The 14,907-nt window shown below is 43.7% G+C and overlaps 1 protein-coding gene across 1 annotated transcript in view; it reads left to right on the top strand.

The window, feature by feature from the left end:
- RAB40B (RAB40B, member RAS oncogene family) overlaps nucleotides 1–11,791 on the top strand; it is a 213,334-nt gene extending 201,543 nt beyond the window's left edge. The window contains exons 6-7 of the mRNA XM_063960993.1: nucleotides 4,461–4,683; nucleotides 10,596–11,791. Of these exons, the coding sequence (XP_063817063.1) occupies nucleotides 4,461–4,683; nucleotides 10,596–10,867 (495 nt within the window). The 3' untranslated portion in view covers nucleotides 10,868–11,791. The remainder of the gene's footprint in view (nucleotides 1–4,460; nucleotides 4,684–10,595) is intronic.
- The last annotated feature ends 3,116 nt before the right edge of the window (nucleotides 11,792–14,907 follow it).

Below are 14,907 nucleotides of genomic sequence, written 5' to 3'. Positions count from 1 at the left end.
TTATCCGAGCTAGTCAGGAATCTCCTAAAACCAGGCCAGGTGTCAGTGCATCAGTGCACGAGGGTCCTGGGAAAAATGGTGGCTTCTTACGAAGCGATTCCATTTGGAAGATTCCATGCAAGAACGTTTCAGTGGGATCTTCTGGACAAATGGTCCGGATCGCATCTTCAGATGCATCAGCGGATAACCCTGTCGCCAAGGACAAGGGTGTCTCTTCTGTGGTGGCTGCAGAGTGCTCATCTACTAGAGGGCCGCAGATTCGGCATTCAGGATTGGATCCTGGTGACCACAGATGCCAGCCTGAGAGGCTGGGGAGCAGTCACACAGGGACAAAATTTCCAGGGCTTGTGGTCAAGCATGGAAACATCTCTTCATATAAACATTCTGGAACTAAGGGCCATTTACAATGCCCTAAGTCAAGCAAAACCCCTGCTTCAGGGTCAGGCGGTATTGATCCAATCGGACAACATCACGTCAGTCGCCCACGTAAACAGACAGGGCGGCACGAGAAGCAGGAGGGCGATGGCAGAAGCTGCAAGGATTCTTCGCTGGGCGGAGAATCATGTGATAGCACTGTCAGCAGTGTTCATTCCGGGAGTGGACAACTGGGAAGCGGACTTCCTCAGCAGACACGACCTTCACCCGGGGGAGTGGGGACTTCATCCAGAAGTCTTCCAAGAGATGGTAAACCGTTGGGAAAAACCAAAGGTGGACATGATGGCGTCCCGTCTCAACAAAAAACTAGACAGATATTGCGCCAGGTCAAGGGACCCTCAGGCAATAGCGGTGGACGCTCTGGTAACACCATGGGTGTACCAGTCAGTGTATGTGTTCCCTCCTCTGCCTCTCATACCAAAAGTACTGAGAATCATAAAAAGGAGAGGAGTAAGAACTATACTCGTGGTTCCGGATTGGCCAAGAAGGACTTGGTACCCGGAACTTCAAGAGATGCTCACGGAGGACCCGTGGCCTCTACCTCTAAGAAAGGACCTGCTCCAGCAGGAACCTTGTCTGTTCCAAGACTTACCGCGGCTGCGCTTGACGGCATGGCGGTTGAACGCCGGATCCTGAAGGAAAAAGGCATTCCAGAAGAAGTCATCCCTACCCTGATAAAGGCCAGGAAGGATGTAACCGCAAAACATTATCACCGCATTTGGCGAAAATATGTTGCGTGGTGTGAGGCCAAAGAGGCCCCTACAGAGGAATTTCAACTGGGTCGCTTCCTACATTTCCTGCAAACAGGACTGTCTATGGGCCTAAAATTGGGGTCCATTAAGGTTCAAATTTCGGCCCTGTCGATTTTCTTCCAAAAAGAACTGGCTTCAGTGCCTGAAGTCCAGACGTTTGTCAAAGGGGTACTGCATATACAGCCTCCTTTTGTGCCCCCGGTGGCACCTTGGGATCTCAATGTGGTTTTGGGGTTCCTAAAATCACATTGGTTTGAACCACTCACCACTGTGGAATTAAAATATCTCACATGGAAGGTGGTAATGCTGTTAGCCCTGGCTTCAGCCAGGCGTGTCTCAGAATTGGCGGCTTTATCTTATAAAAGCCCTTACCTGATTTTTCACACGGATAGGGCAGAATTGAGGACTCGTCCTCAATTTCTCCCAAAGGTGGTTTCAGCGTTTCACGTGAACCAGCCTATTGTGGTGCCTGCGGCTACTAGGGACTTGGAGGACTCCAAGTTACTGGACGTAGTCAGGGCCCTCAAAATATATATTTCCAGGACGGCTGGAGTCAGGAAATCTGACTCGCTGTTTATCCTGTATGCACCCAACAAGCTGGGTGCTCCTGCTTCTAAGCAGACGATTGCTCGTTGGATTTGTAGTACAATTCAGCTTGCGCATTCTGTGGCAGGCCTGCCACAGCCAAAATCTGTAAAAGACCATTCCACAAGGAAGGTGGGCTCATCTTGGGCGGCTGCCCGAGGGGTCTCGGCTTTACAACTTTGCCGAGCAGCTACTTGGTCAGGTGCAAACACGTTTGCTAAATTCTACAAATTTGATACCCTGGCTGAGGAGGACCTGGAGTTCTCTCATTCGGTGCTGCAGAGTCATCCGCACTCTCCCGCCCGTTTGGGAGCTTTGGTATAATCCCCATGGTCCTTACGGAGTCCCAGCATCCACTTAGGACGTTAGAGAAAATAAGAATTTACTTACCGATAATTCTATTTCTCATAGTCCGTAGTGGATGCTGGGCGCCCATCCCAAGTGCGGATTGTCTGCAATACTTGTATATAGTTATTGTTACAAAATTCGGGTTATTATTGTTGTGAGCCATCTTTTCAGAGGCTCCTTCGTTTATCATACTGTTAACTGGGTTCAGATCACAGGTTGTACGGTTTGATTGGTGTGGCTGGTATGAGTCTTACCCAGGATTCAATATCCTTCCTTATTATGTACGCTCGTCCGGGCACAGTATCCTAACTGAGGCTTGGAGGAGGGTCATAGGGGGAGGAGCCAGTGCACACCAGCTAGTTCAAGCTTTTACTTTTGTGCCCAGTCTCCTGCGGAGCCGCTATTCCCCATGGTCCTTACGGAGTCCCAGCATCCACTACGGACTATGAGAAATAGAATTATCGGTAAGTAAATTATTATTTTGAAGTACATCAAGCACATCTAATATATATATGATATATATATAGTAGACGAGACATGTAGAATCTTTGTGCACATTTGTAAAACTTGTTATTCAGGCTCCTGATGCTGAAATCACCCCTCTTTTATAAGTACAAAAAAGAAATTATGTTGTTGTCTCAAGCATTTACCATTTGCCTCTCATAGTTGCATCTGATGCGACCAGTCAGAAACGCCCTTTGGGCGGCTGCTGGAAGATGACCTTCACAAACATTTACTTGAGCAGCTGCACCTGGAACTAGAGGCCTCCACTGACACACTCCTGCTGAATGATAGTGCACTGCAGCCCACACAGTGCAGCCAACTGCCCACTGCTCTAGGGAAGGAACTTGGTCCGTCAGTGAGGGGAAAGTTCTGGATACCCAGAACATCCCCCCCCCCCCCCCCTCTTGCGCCACTTCCCCATATTTTTATTTTGCAGGCACATAAATGCTGCTCAGCGCACCAGCAGCTGTTCCTACCTACACCTGTGACCTTTACTTAGGGAAGCATGGAGGGGCCGTTTTTTTGACACAGTGATGATCAGTAGTAGTAACTGCAGCACTTGTCCAATAGGACAAGACCATCGTATATTGGGGGTAATTCTGAGTTGATCGCAGCAGGAATTTTATTAGCAGTTGGGCAAAACCATGTGCACTGCAGAGGAGGCAGATATAACATGTGCAGAGAGAGTTAGATTTGGGTGGGTTATTTTGTTTCTGTGCAGGGTAAATACTGGCTGCTTTATTTTACACTGCAAATTAGATTGCAGATTGCACCCACAACACCCAAATCTAACTCTCTCTGCACATGTTAAATCTGCCTCCCCCGCAGTGCACATGGTTTTGCCCAACTGCTAACAGAATTCCTGCTGCGATCAACTTGGAATTACCCCCATTATCATACTACCTCATTCTTAAGGGTAGGAATCATCTATTTCATATGAGGGATTAGATAAAAAGAGCAAATATGATAGAATATACAGTGTTACTTACCTGTAGTGCTGTAATTCTTCTGTCTGATAGGTTGCTCCTGTAATACACGCATCTCTAATAACACAGGCCTGGCTCAGAAATCTGGAGATGCATCACCACCATGGTTTCCTGGCTAAAAGTATTAATTTCTGCCCTTATCTTCCTCTTCCTCCTACTACCTCTTAGAGAAACATAAATAGGTGCTTTAGAATCAGATGCATCCACAAGACTTGTTTGTACAAGATGACTGTGCCACAGGAACCATTGCACTAGTCTTAAGGGGGGGGTACACAGGTAGCGATGTGTGCTTAAATTCTAAGCAATCTGACTAGATTGCTTAGAAAAGAAGCATACATCGCTCCGTGTTTATGCCCCATAGCGATGCGCGGGTCACACATCACTATCGCTAACCTTAGATTGGCACAATCTAGTTAGATTGCTCACTTCACCACTGGGTGAAGTGAGCACAGTGCCAACCCCGCCCCCCCCCCCCCCCCCCTTCGCTCAGCACACATTGTGCTGTGTGCTGAGTGGGGGAGAGATGTATGCTGAGCGTTCTGTGGTAGATCGCTCAGCACACAACAATACGTGCGTACCCACCTTTATTCTCTAAAATGACAGTGTAAATGGTTTTATTCCCGCACGCGTTTTATTGTTGCAAGTGGACATGGCGTACCAGAGATCTGGTACTTCTTGCATACTTGTATTGCATCGTGTAACTACCTGATTTGACACTTTGTGAGTAAAATGGTTTAATGAGAAAAGTTTAAAAAGTCATGTTTACCTTCTCCGATAGACCGTTTACATTTTCTTGCATCTTGTAACTATTTTTGGGATAATTTGTATTAATTCTAATACTCCATCTCAGCATGCACCAGGGGTACCCAAGATTCTAGTGGGGAACCGACTGCACTTGGCATTCAAGAGGCAGGTGTCCACGGAACAAGCTCAGTGCTACGCGGAGCGCCTTGGAATGACTTTCTTTGAAGTCAGCCCTCTGTGCAACTTCAATATCACAGAGTCCTTCACTGAGCTGGCACGGATAGTGTTAATGCGTCATGGGATGGACCGTCTCTGGAAGCCGAACAAAGGTGCGTTCCAACTCACTGGTTCTCAGTTAAGGTCCATTTGATATATTTGTCTCTGTGCAGGCAACGTGAGTGGGTATTTTTGCATGTATGAATTAGGTTTTGTTTAACATCAAAAATCAACAAAACTGAATGTGCGCACTGAACTAGATCCCTGTTTTCTTTCGACAAACTGATTCTGGAAGTAGGTACACACTTCTTAAAACATTTTTTTTTCTGGTTAACTTTTTGTCTTTATTCTAGGATAATAGAGTGCATTTATTGTCTACTCAAATTGAAGGGAGACTTTTTATGTACTTACCCACTGAGATTGCAGTTAAGTTGGTTGTTACTGGAGGGTCCTCTTTAATGTTTCTTAATCCCCTCCCATGTGATGTTCTGTAATGTAGATGTCTTTCTTCTGTTTTACCTTGTGAACAATTGTCAGATTACTGACTATATCTGGTTATGAGCAACGGGGAATGATAACTGCAGCTCTCCTCTGCCACCTTTAGGCCATATTCCATTATAGCATTGCTATTTAAATATATTATTTAAGTAAAATACATTTCTGGGATCACCGGCTGCCTGGACAGAGCAATCTGTGGATACCTTTAATATCCTATCTACGCCTATTGATAAGAATACCAGCACTGTTCTTTAACAAATACAGCAGGACAGATGAAAGAACAGGGATGTCCTTTTTCACGTTCGTTTGTTTCTAAAAAAAAACTGCACAGAGTAGATTATTGCACCATGTCTGGGAGGAACTCAAGTAATTACAGAAGTTTCATAAAATATCACTATATAGACTGTAAGTAGGCTGACCATATTATCCCTGTAACCTGGGACACTCATGAATTACACAGGTTCTGTGGCTGCTTAAAACCAGGTGAAATACAGGCTTGTAGTCAGCCAGCCACAGAACCTGTGTAATCCATGAGTGTCCCAGGTTAAAGGGATCATATGGTCAGCCTACTGTAAGGAATCCTTTACATGAGAGCTGACACATTCTGGTTAATTTGTAGAACATCACAAGAACAAATATACTGGTATATACGGGTGGTCTTCAGTATGCCGGCGGTCGGGCTCCCGGCGACCAGCATACCGGCGCCGGGAGCCCGACAGCCAGCATACCGACACTTATTCTCCCTCGTGGGGGTCCACAACCCCCCTGGAGGGAGAATAAAATAGTGTGGCGCGCGTAGCGCGTCACCGTGCCCGAGGCGTGGCGAGCGCAGCGAGCCCGCAAGGGGCTCATTTGCGCTCGCCACACTGTCGGTAAGCCGGCGGTCGGGCTCCCGGCGCCGGTATGCTGGTCGCCGTGAGCCCGACCGCCGGCATATCGTAGTGAACCCGTATATACAGTAAGGATCACACACAAGTTACATGTGTACACGGCTTTGGGGCACGTCATCACTATTTCCCATAAAATAAGATTTTCTTGTATACTTTGTTGTTTTTACGCTTTGTTTTTTTAAACTCCATCCCTTTTTTTTTCTGAACAGTCATCCATTGTACCAGTCGCATGTGTATGCAAATTACAGCTTATAGAGTAGGAGAGTAAATATATACACGACCCCTTTAATGCTTTGTTAAATGACAATAGTAGATTTCAAGTTATTTTGTGATTAAAGTACAACAATTCTATATATTTTTCCTGATTACATGCAGTTCACTCGGTACCTGTACACTGTTTTCAGTGGTGTATATCCCCAGATCCCCAGTCTATGTACATTATTAAACTTTGTTCTATATTAAAGGAAAGTTAATTTTGGAGCAGACGGTGGTATTGACTGTTAGGCAACATTATGTTTTCTAGTCTATGTACTAATAATGGTTATTAAATAAACAGAAATATTGTAGAATGTAATTAGCCTAACATGGGGGAAGGAGAGCTGTCTGTAATCTGCTACATTGACACTGAAACTAATGACTGATCACAGCTGTATTTCATGGAAAGATTATACCGAATATAGTTGCTGCCATGATATTGCGGAGAATGACCGCTTATAAAATAGTGAGAGCTTCCGGCTGTACTTTCTTGTACTAATGATTTCACATATGAAATTTCTATATTGAAAAACCATAGAAAGAGAAGAGAAAATATTGTGTACACTATATGGTAAAATAAACTTACACTGTACATACAGGTTGAGTATCTCTTATCTACAATGCTTGGGACCAGAGGTATTTTGGATATGGGATTTTTCCGTATTTTGGAATAATTGCATACCATAATGAGATATCATGGTGATGGGACCCAAGTCTAAGCACAGAATGCATTTATGTTACATATACACCTTATACACACAGCCTGAAGGTAATTTTAGCCAATATTTTTTATAACTTTGTGCATTAAACAAAGTGTGTGTACATTCACACAATTCATTTATGTTTCATATACACCTTATACACACAGCCTGAAGGTAATTTTAGCCAATATTTTTTATAACTTTGTGTATTAAACAAAGTTTGTGTACATTGAGCCGTCAGAAAACAAATGTTTCACTATCCTCAGTCTCACTCAGAAAATTCCGTATATCGGAATATTCTGTATTTTGGAATATTTGGATATAGGATACTCAACCTGTATAAATATATGAACTCACCTGTCAGGCTTTAATAGGTTTGCTTGTGTATTCTGATGTTACCGAAGAACCCCAAATTACAAGACATAACAACATAGTGCTTACCGCATTTCAAGTTCAGATTGACTTAATGAATAATGAGTATTATATGGAAAAAGGATTTGGTAGAATGAAGGAGGCGCTCCTGGTGAATGAATGTACCTGCTGCCTCTCCCTTGCACCACTGGATTAATCCCAAATATAATCCAAAGAGGTAGAACTGAACAAGTGGTGTGGGTGCAGGGAGTGGGCGCTGGAAAAGGGGTAGGGAGTAATGCTGATGATTCAGCTGGGGAGTTATGGTTTTTTAGAGTGATGAAGAAGGATACTTATCTTGGGTGTTTTCCATGGATTTCTGATTTCTGAGAGAAGGATGATTTTTTCTCTAGGAATAATGCAGTCATACGGCGTGGTATTATGAAAAACACAAAATGGCAAATTTTGGGTTTTGGGGAGCCTCAATGGGGATAATAAGCACTTTTTTTTTTTAAAACAAGTGGAGAGGGGTCTCGGGTAGAATAATCGTACCTCACTTACAAAGGTGAGTGAGGTTGAAAGCATGTAAAGGTTTCTTTAGAAAATAATACTGGAATTTTCAGCGTACCTAACTTACAATAAAAAGTGTAGGTATAAACACATCAAGGTATCTTTATAAACTGTACTGCGTACCGGTACTCACTGGAAAGAGCGTATTCAGTCTGCACATCAAGGTTTCTTTTATCCAATCAGCATGCTTATTCAGCTACCCATTTTGAAAGAAGGGTTTATTGGATAAAAACAGGTAAATAAAAACAAATAAATGAAACACGGGGAGTGTTGGCCACGAGGGAGGGACTGCCAGACAGGGGGACCCGTAGGACCGTCCACAAAAGCTCACATGGCCCGGTACCAAAAGAACTTGAAAAAATTTGAGAAGGTCGTACCTTTCCCCAGCCGTGCAGGTTCCCAGTCCAAGTGGGCCAAGATCCTCCTCCCAGCCAACGCGTTTCGAGAAAAACTCTCTTTATCAAGGCTTGATAAAGAGAGTTTTTCTCGAAACGCGTTGGCTGGGAGGAGGATCTTGGCCCACTTGGACTGGGAACCTGCCCGGCTGGGGAAAGGTACGACCTTCTCAAATTTTTTCAAGTTCTTTTGGTACCGGGCCATGTGAGCTGTTGTGGACGGTCCTACGGGTCCCCCTGTCTGGCAGTCCCTCCCTCGTGGCCAACACTCCCCCTGTGTTTCATTTATTTGTTTTTATTTACCTGTTTTTATCCAATAAACCCTTCTTTCAAAATGGGTGGCTGAATAAGCATGCTGATTGGATAAAAGAAACCTTGATGTGCAGACTGAATACGCTCTTTCCAGTGAGTACCGGTACGCAGTACAGTTTATAAAGATACCTTGATGTGTTTATACCTACACTTTTTATTGTAAGTTAGGTACGCTGAAAATTCCAGTATTATTTTCTAAAGAAACCTTTACATGCTTTCAACCTCACTCACCTTTGTAAGTGAGGTACGATTATTCTACCTGAGACCCCTCTCCACTTGTTTTTTTTTTTAAAAAGTGCTTTTTATCCCCATTGAGGCTCCCCAAAACCCAAAATTTGCCATTTTGTGTTTTTCATAATACCACGCCGTATGACTGCATTATTCCTGGAGAAAAAATCATCCTTCTCTCAGAAATCAGAAATCCACTGAAAACACCCAAGATAAGTATCCTTCTTCATCACTCTAAAAAAACATAACTCCCCAGCTGAATCATCAGCTTTACTCCCTACCCCTTTTCCAGGGCCCACTCCCTGCACCCACACCACTTGTTCAATGAGTATTATATGTCTCCATTTCAATGCTCGCTTTATCAGATAAAAGTCACCCATCACTGTGTATTCTAAGCGGTACTTGTATAAGTGATTTAATTTTTTGTTATCATTGATATAAATTATTATATGGTTCCACGCAGTGACTGGGTAACTTCTAGGCAAAATACAGTAGAACACCCTAATCAAACTATGTATTCAAAGAGACCGTGCATGTTAAAGAAAATAAATTGAGATGTCTATTCAGCTAAAAGACAGGTAATAAAAATAGCAGTCAATGACCCAGTGCCCTGGGAGAGTAGACAGATGAGATCAGAGTGGCTGACTGATTGGGGGCACACTGGAAACATGGAAAGCGGAAGACCCTGCTCAGCAGAGATTATAGTCTGATGATGGCAAACTGAGAAGAGATAAGGAAGTAGGACAGAGGGCATGAGATTGAATTATGAGGACTGGTAGGCAGATGTGCTTTCAGAAGGACTGCAGGCTGGTAGAGATTTTATTGTGGGAATGAGTTCCAGATTGGGCAGCAATATGGGAAAAGTCTAGGATATTGGAAGTAGGAAGGGGTTATAAGGAAAGGTGACAGTCAGAGGCAGAGCACTGAGGACGAGAGGGAGCATGGAATAAGATGATGTCTGAAATGTAGAAGGAAGAGTGGTTGAAGTGATGGTGAATTTATAACTGAAGGGAAGGGGAGCCAATGAAGGAGATGAAAAAGAGGACAGGTTGAGTCAGAGTCACAAGTTAGAAAGCTAAATTGAGCAGCAGTATTGAGGATAAATTTAAGTTGAGAGAGAAAGGATAGAGGAAGACCAAAGAGCAAGAGATTGCAGTAGACGATATGGGAAATGACAAGAACATGAAAAAGAGATTTGATTAATACAGGACTTTTTACTTACAGATGTGCCTCATACATGTAGCCTCAATAGGCAATGCAGTTTGAGATGCCTGGTGCGAATGAGCCGCCAGGTCCTATACAACTCTTCTAGCGTCAGGCCTTTTTTGCTGAAAATGTGTCTTAGTCGCAATGCGATGCAACTATGATACACGAGGAGACTGTGCTGATTAATTTGATATGTAACACTTGTATATTGTGTGTAACTGAGTCTGTATACAGAGCACAATGGAACCTGTAGTGGAAAAAAGCTGCAGCTGCTACATTGTAGCACATTTTGTATAGAGTTAGAGACTCAGTCGCACACAAATATACAAGTGTCGCATATCAAATAAATCAGCAGACTCTCCTGATGCGTCTTAAAAAGACTAAAAAAAGATGCTCGACGCAGAGTCTCTCGGGACCCAGCGCACTGAGAGACTGAAGCAATGATGTATGAGGACACATCTGTATATTCGCTTTGCCAAAAAAAAAACCCCACATGGCAGTTGACTTGTAATATCCTTCTAATTTACTGATATGAGCACCTAATTAGGTAAAACATGTGAAATAACTTATTTACAGTAATACTTTGGTTTAACATGATCTTTTTTGGATCCTTTGACAGTACTGAGCCTGCAAGACCTCTGCTGCCGTGCCATCGTATCCTGCACCCCTGTACACCTAGTGGACAAACTTCCCCTCCCAGTTGCCTTAAGAAGCCATCTAAAGTCCTTCTCCATGGCCAACGGACTGAACGCAAGGATGATGCACGGCCGATCTTACTCTCTCACTGCCAACAACTTAAACAAGAGACACAGCCTCAAAAAAGCCAAGATTATCCGTCCACCACAAAGCCCCCCAAAAAACTGTACCAGGAACAGCTGCAAGATTGCCTAGACCAGGCCGAGAAATATCAGTTTGCTAAAATGTATGCTCAGAGTTGCAGCGCACTGTACACACCACCAGGGGTAGCTAAACTTGCCATGGAAGAGAAGACAGGACATATAAGATAACATTCCTCACATCATGTTTGATATAGGGAAATAGGAGAATTGGATATCCTAAGAATAATGCTGCTTTTGAAGTATAATGAGGAAGTTTTCCTACAGAGACCAGACAGTCCTTGTAAAATATTGCTGTGCAGGTATTGCTATGTTAAAATGCATGGCCCTATTTTATAACTCTTTATTTTATTGTTTGTGTGCTTACACCGGGAATATTTTACACCATTTTGAGCTTATAATTCTGTCAGTATTTGGCAATCCAGTTTACTGTGTGATTTGTGCTCCCTTTTTTTTAAGGTAATTGAACTTCAGAGTAATTGCGTTAGTAGCAAGCAGAACGTTTTGTAATGTGTACAATGCGATATGCACACTGATCTGCTCCTAGAGGTATTATAACTTCAGCTTGTACCTTCCTCCACCACAGCAATGGCTATTGAGATGTACGTAAGATGCACTCACCATGTGTCAGGTTTGTGTGTGAGAAAAGAATATTTGATAATATTTTTTTCTTTTATTATTGTTATTTAATACATTTTTGAGAATAATCAGTGAATATATATATATATATATATATATATATATATGTATATATATACTGTATATGAAATTTATGCTTCTATTTCTGTAAACTGAATATTTTGTACCATATGTAATAACAGATGCTGAGTTTTAAAGAGTCCCAAATGCCAAAGAAGTGTTTGGAGTGTGAAATTGTTTATTTGCATTGCATTTGTGACTAGAATGTGATTTGAAGAGATGTTTTATAAAGAGAGAGAACACTATTTAAGGAAAAAAAATAAATGTTTTAATAGCCATATATATGTCTGCTTTTTTGCCTGTGTAATATAATATCCTTGATTTTGTTTAGTGCATATTCTTTGGGCCTGATTGAGAAGTGGACACAATGTCGATGTTGGATCAGTGGAGGGCTTTGACCACTGCATATGCCTCACAGCCACATTACGCACTGGTGGCAATGGATTAGTACGTTGAATTAGCGGTGGCGCTCAATTAGAAATAACTGAGTGAAAATGAACAGTGTCAAAAACATCTCAAAAAAGTCCATGTCTAGTGAACTTTAGTAAGAGCGTATCTACCATACTGTGGGGTGGATTAATCCCGTCTGTTTGGGGATCTGATCATCTATTTAAAGAGGACATCTGACACTCCATGTGAGAGATGATTATATGAGGACATCTAGGTAAAACTCATTAAACCATCAATACATATAAGTATGTGCCAGTAATTCTATGTTTATTCAATATTAAATATCCTTTTGAAAATTTTTATTTTCTCTTTATAAAATCAATTGAGCATATTTATATAGACACATCACTGTTAATACGGGAACACATCGTATGGGATACTTTTTTCCTGCAACTCTCTGGAAGGAGACCATCAGTCATACTTGAGTATCTATTATACACCGCTCAAAAAAATAAAGGGAACACTAAAATAACACATCCTAGATCTGAATGAATGAATGAATGAATGAAATATTCTTATTAAATACTTTGTTCTTTACATAGTTGAATGTGCTGACAACAAAATCACACAAAAATTATCAATGGAAATCAAATTTATTAACCCATGGTGGTCTGGATTTGGAGTCACACTCAAAATTAAAGTGGAAAAACACACTACAGGCTGATCCAACTTTAATGTAATGTCCTTAAAACAAGTCATAATGAGGCTCAGTAGTGTGTGTGGCCTCCACGTGCCTGTATGACCTCCCTACAACGCCTGGGCATGCTCCTGATGAGGTGGCGGATGCACATACATACACATACATATACACGAATAGAACAAATACACATATATACAGTATACACGGATAGAACAAATACACACATAGAACACATTCTGTAAACTTACACTAAAGCCTGCCCTGAGGAAAGGGGTGAAGATGCTGCAACCAGGACATATTGCAGGGAGCAAGGGGCACAGTTCACCATTAGGCCCCGCCCACACGGCAAAAATGCTGTGATTCGCGGCTCGTTGGAGAGGGGGCGGAGTCAACATGACAACAATTATCTTATATTTGCTCTGTCTCCTCTGCTCCGACGCCCGAATCGCGGCATACCCCCGAACAATGCCTGACACCGGCAATAGGAGCTGCAGCGAGGAGGAGAAGACTACTGGCTGCTGGGGAGGGAGGATTGCGCACTGCCAGTGGGTGTGTGATGTCCCGCTCGCGGCTGTGAGTGTGTCTCCCTCCCCCCTCCTAACGGGCAGCTTGGATCAGGGACTTAGACAGGGCAGGCAGCAATCTCCAGCCTCCGCTGCTGCCAGGAGAGCTGCTGCTGGTGGCGGAGGCTGGAGAGGGAACAGCAGCACCAGAGCGAGGCAGAGCAGTTTTGGCTGGGGGGCCCCTTATGACAGGGGGGCCCGGGGTACTGACCCCCTGGACCCCCCCCCCCCCCCCTTAATCCGGCTCTGGGCGGATGGTCTCCTGAGGGATCTCCTCCCAGACCTGGACTAAAGCATCCGCCAACTCCTGGACAGTCTGTGGTGCAACGTGGCGTTGGTGGATGGAGCGAGACATGATGTCCCAGATGTGCTCAATTGGATTCAGGTCTGGGGAACGGGCGGGCCAGTCCATAGCATCAATGCCTTCGTCTTGCAGGAACTGCTGACACACTCCAGCCACACGAGGTCTAGCATTGTCTTGCATTAGGAGGAAACCAGCGCCAACCACACCAGCATATGGTCTCACAAGGGGTCTGAGGTTCTCATCTCTGTACCTAATGGCAGGCTACCTCTGGCGAGCACATGGAGGGCTGTGCGGCCCCCCAAAGAAATGCCACCCCACACCATTACTGACCCACTGCCAAACCAGTCATGCTGGAGGATGTTGCATGCAGCAGAACGTTCTCCTTGGCGTCTCCAGACTCTGTCACGTCTGTCACATGTGCTCAGTAAGAACCTGCTTTCATCTGTGAAGAGCACAGGGCGCCAGTGGGGAATTTGCCAATCTTTGTGTTCTCTGGCAAATGCCAAACGTCCTGCACGGTGTTGGGCTGTAAGCACAACCCCCACCTGTGGACGTCGGGCCCTCATACCACCCTCATGGAGTCTGTTTCTGATCGTTTGAGTAGACACATGCACATTTGTGGCTTGCTGGAGGCACATGCACATTTTGCAGGGCTCTGGCAGTGCTCCTCCTGTTCCTCCTTGCACAAAGGCGGAGGTAGCGGTCCTGCTGCTGGGTTGTTGCCCTCCTACGGCCTCCTCCACGTCTCATGATGTACTGGCCTGTCTCCTGGTAGCGCCTCCATGCTCTGGACACTACGCTGACAGACACAGCAAACCTTCTTGCCACAGCTCGCATTGATGTGCCATCCTGGATGAGCTGCACTACCTGAGCCACTTGTGTGGGTTGTAGACTCCGTCTCATGCTACCACTAGAGTGAAAGCACCGCCAGCTTTCAAAAGTGACCAAAACATCAGCCAGAAAGCATAGGAGCTGAGAAGTGGTCTGTGGTCACCACCTGCAGAACATCTCCTTTATTGGGGGTGTATTGCTAATTGCCTATAATTTCCACCTGTTGTCTATTCCATTTGCACAACAGCATGTGAAATTGATTGTCAATCAGTGTTGCTTCCTAAGTGGACAGTTTGATTTCACAGAAGTGTGATTGACTTGGAGTTACATTGTGTTGTTTAAGTGTTCCCTTTATTTTTTTGAGCAGTGTATTAACAATCTGGGCAGTGAGCCAGAATCCTTTAGATGAGAACAACATTGTAACATATTTATTTACTAGTCTGAGAGAACCAAAGAATAACATTTGAGTTACATTTATTGATATTCCAAGGAAACTCAGAAGTAAACATTTGTTTTACATTAAAGATACTTTTGTAGCACTGTCAAACTAGAATATATTATAAATCAGCTATATGGGACAGTACACATAGGTAATAGACACATAAAAA

This window comes from Pseudophryne corroboree, chromosome 3 (genome assembly GCF_028390025.1).
Source record: "Pseudophryne corroboree isolate aPseCor3 chromosome 3, aPseCor3.hap2, whole genome shotgun sequence".
Lineage (NCBI taxonomy): Eukaryota > Metazoa > Chordata > Amphibia > Anura > Myobatrachidae > Pseudophryne > Pseudophryne corroboree.
This window is presented reverse-complemented; position numbering and strand designations above follow the sequence as displayed.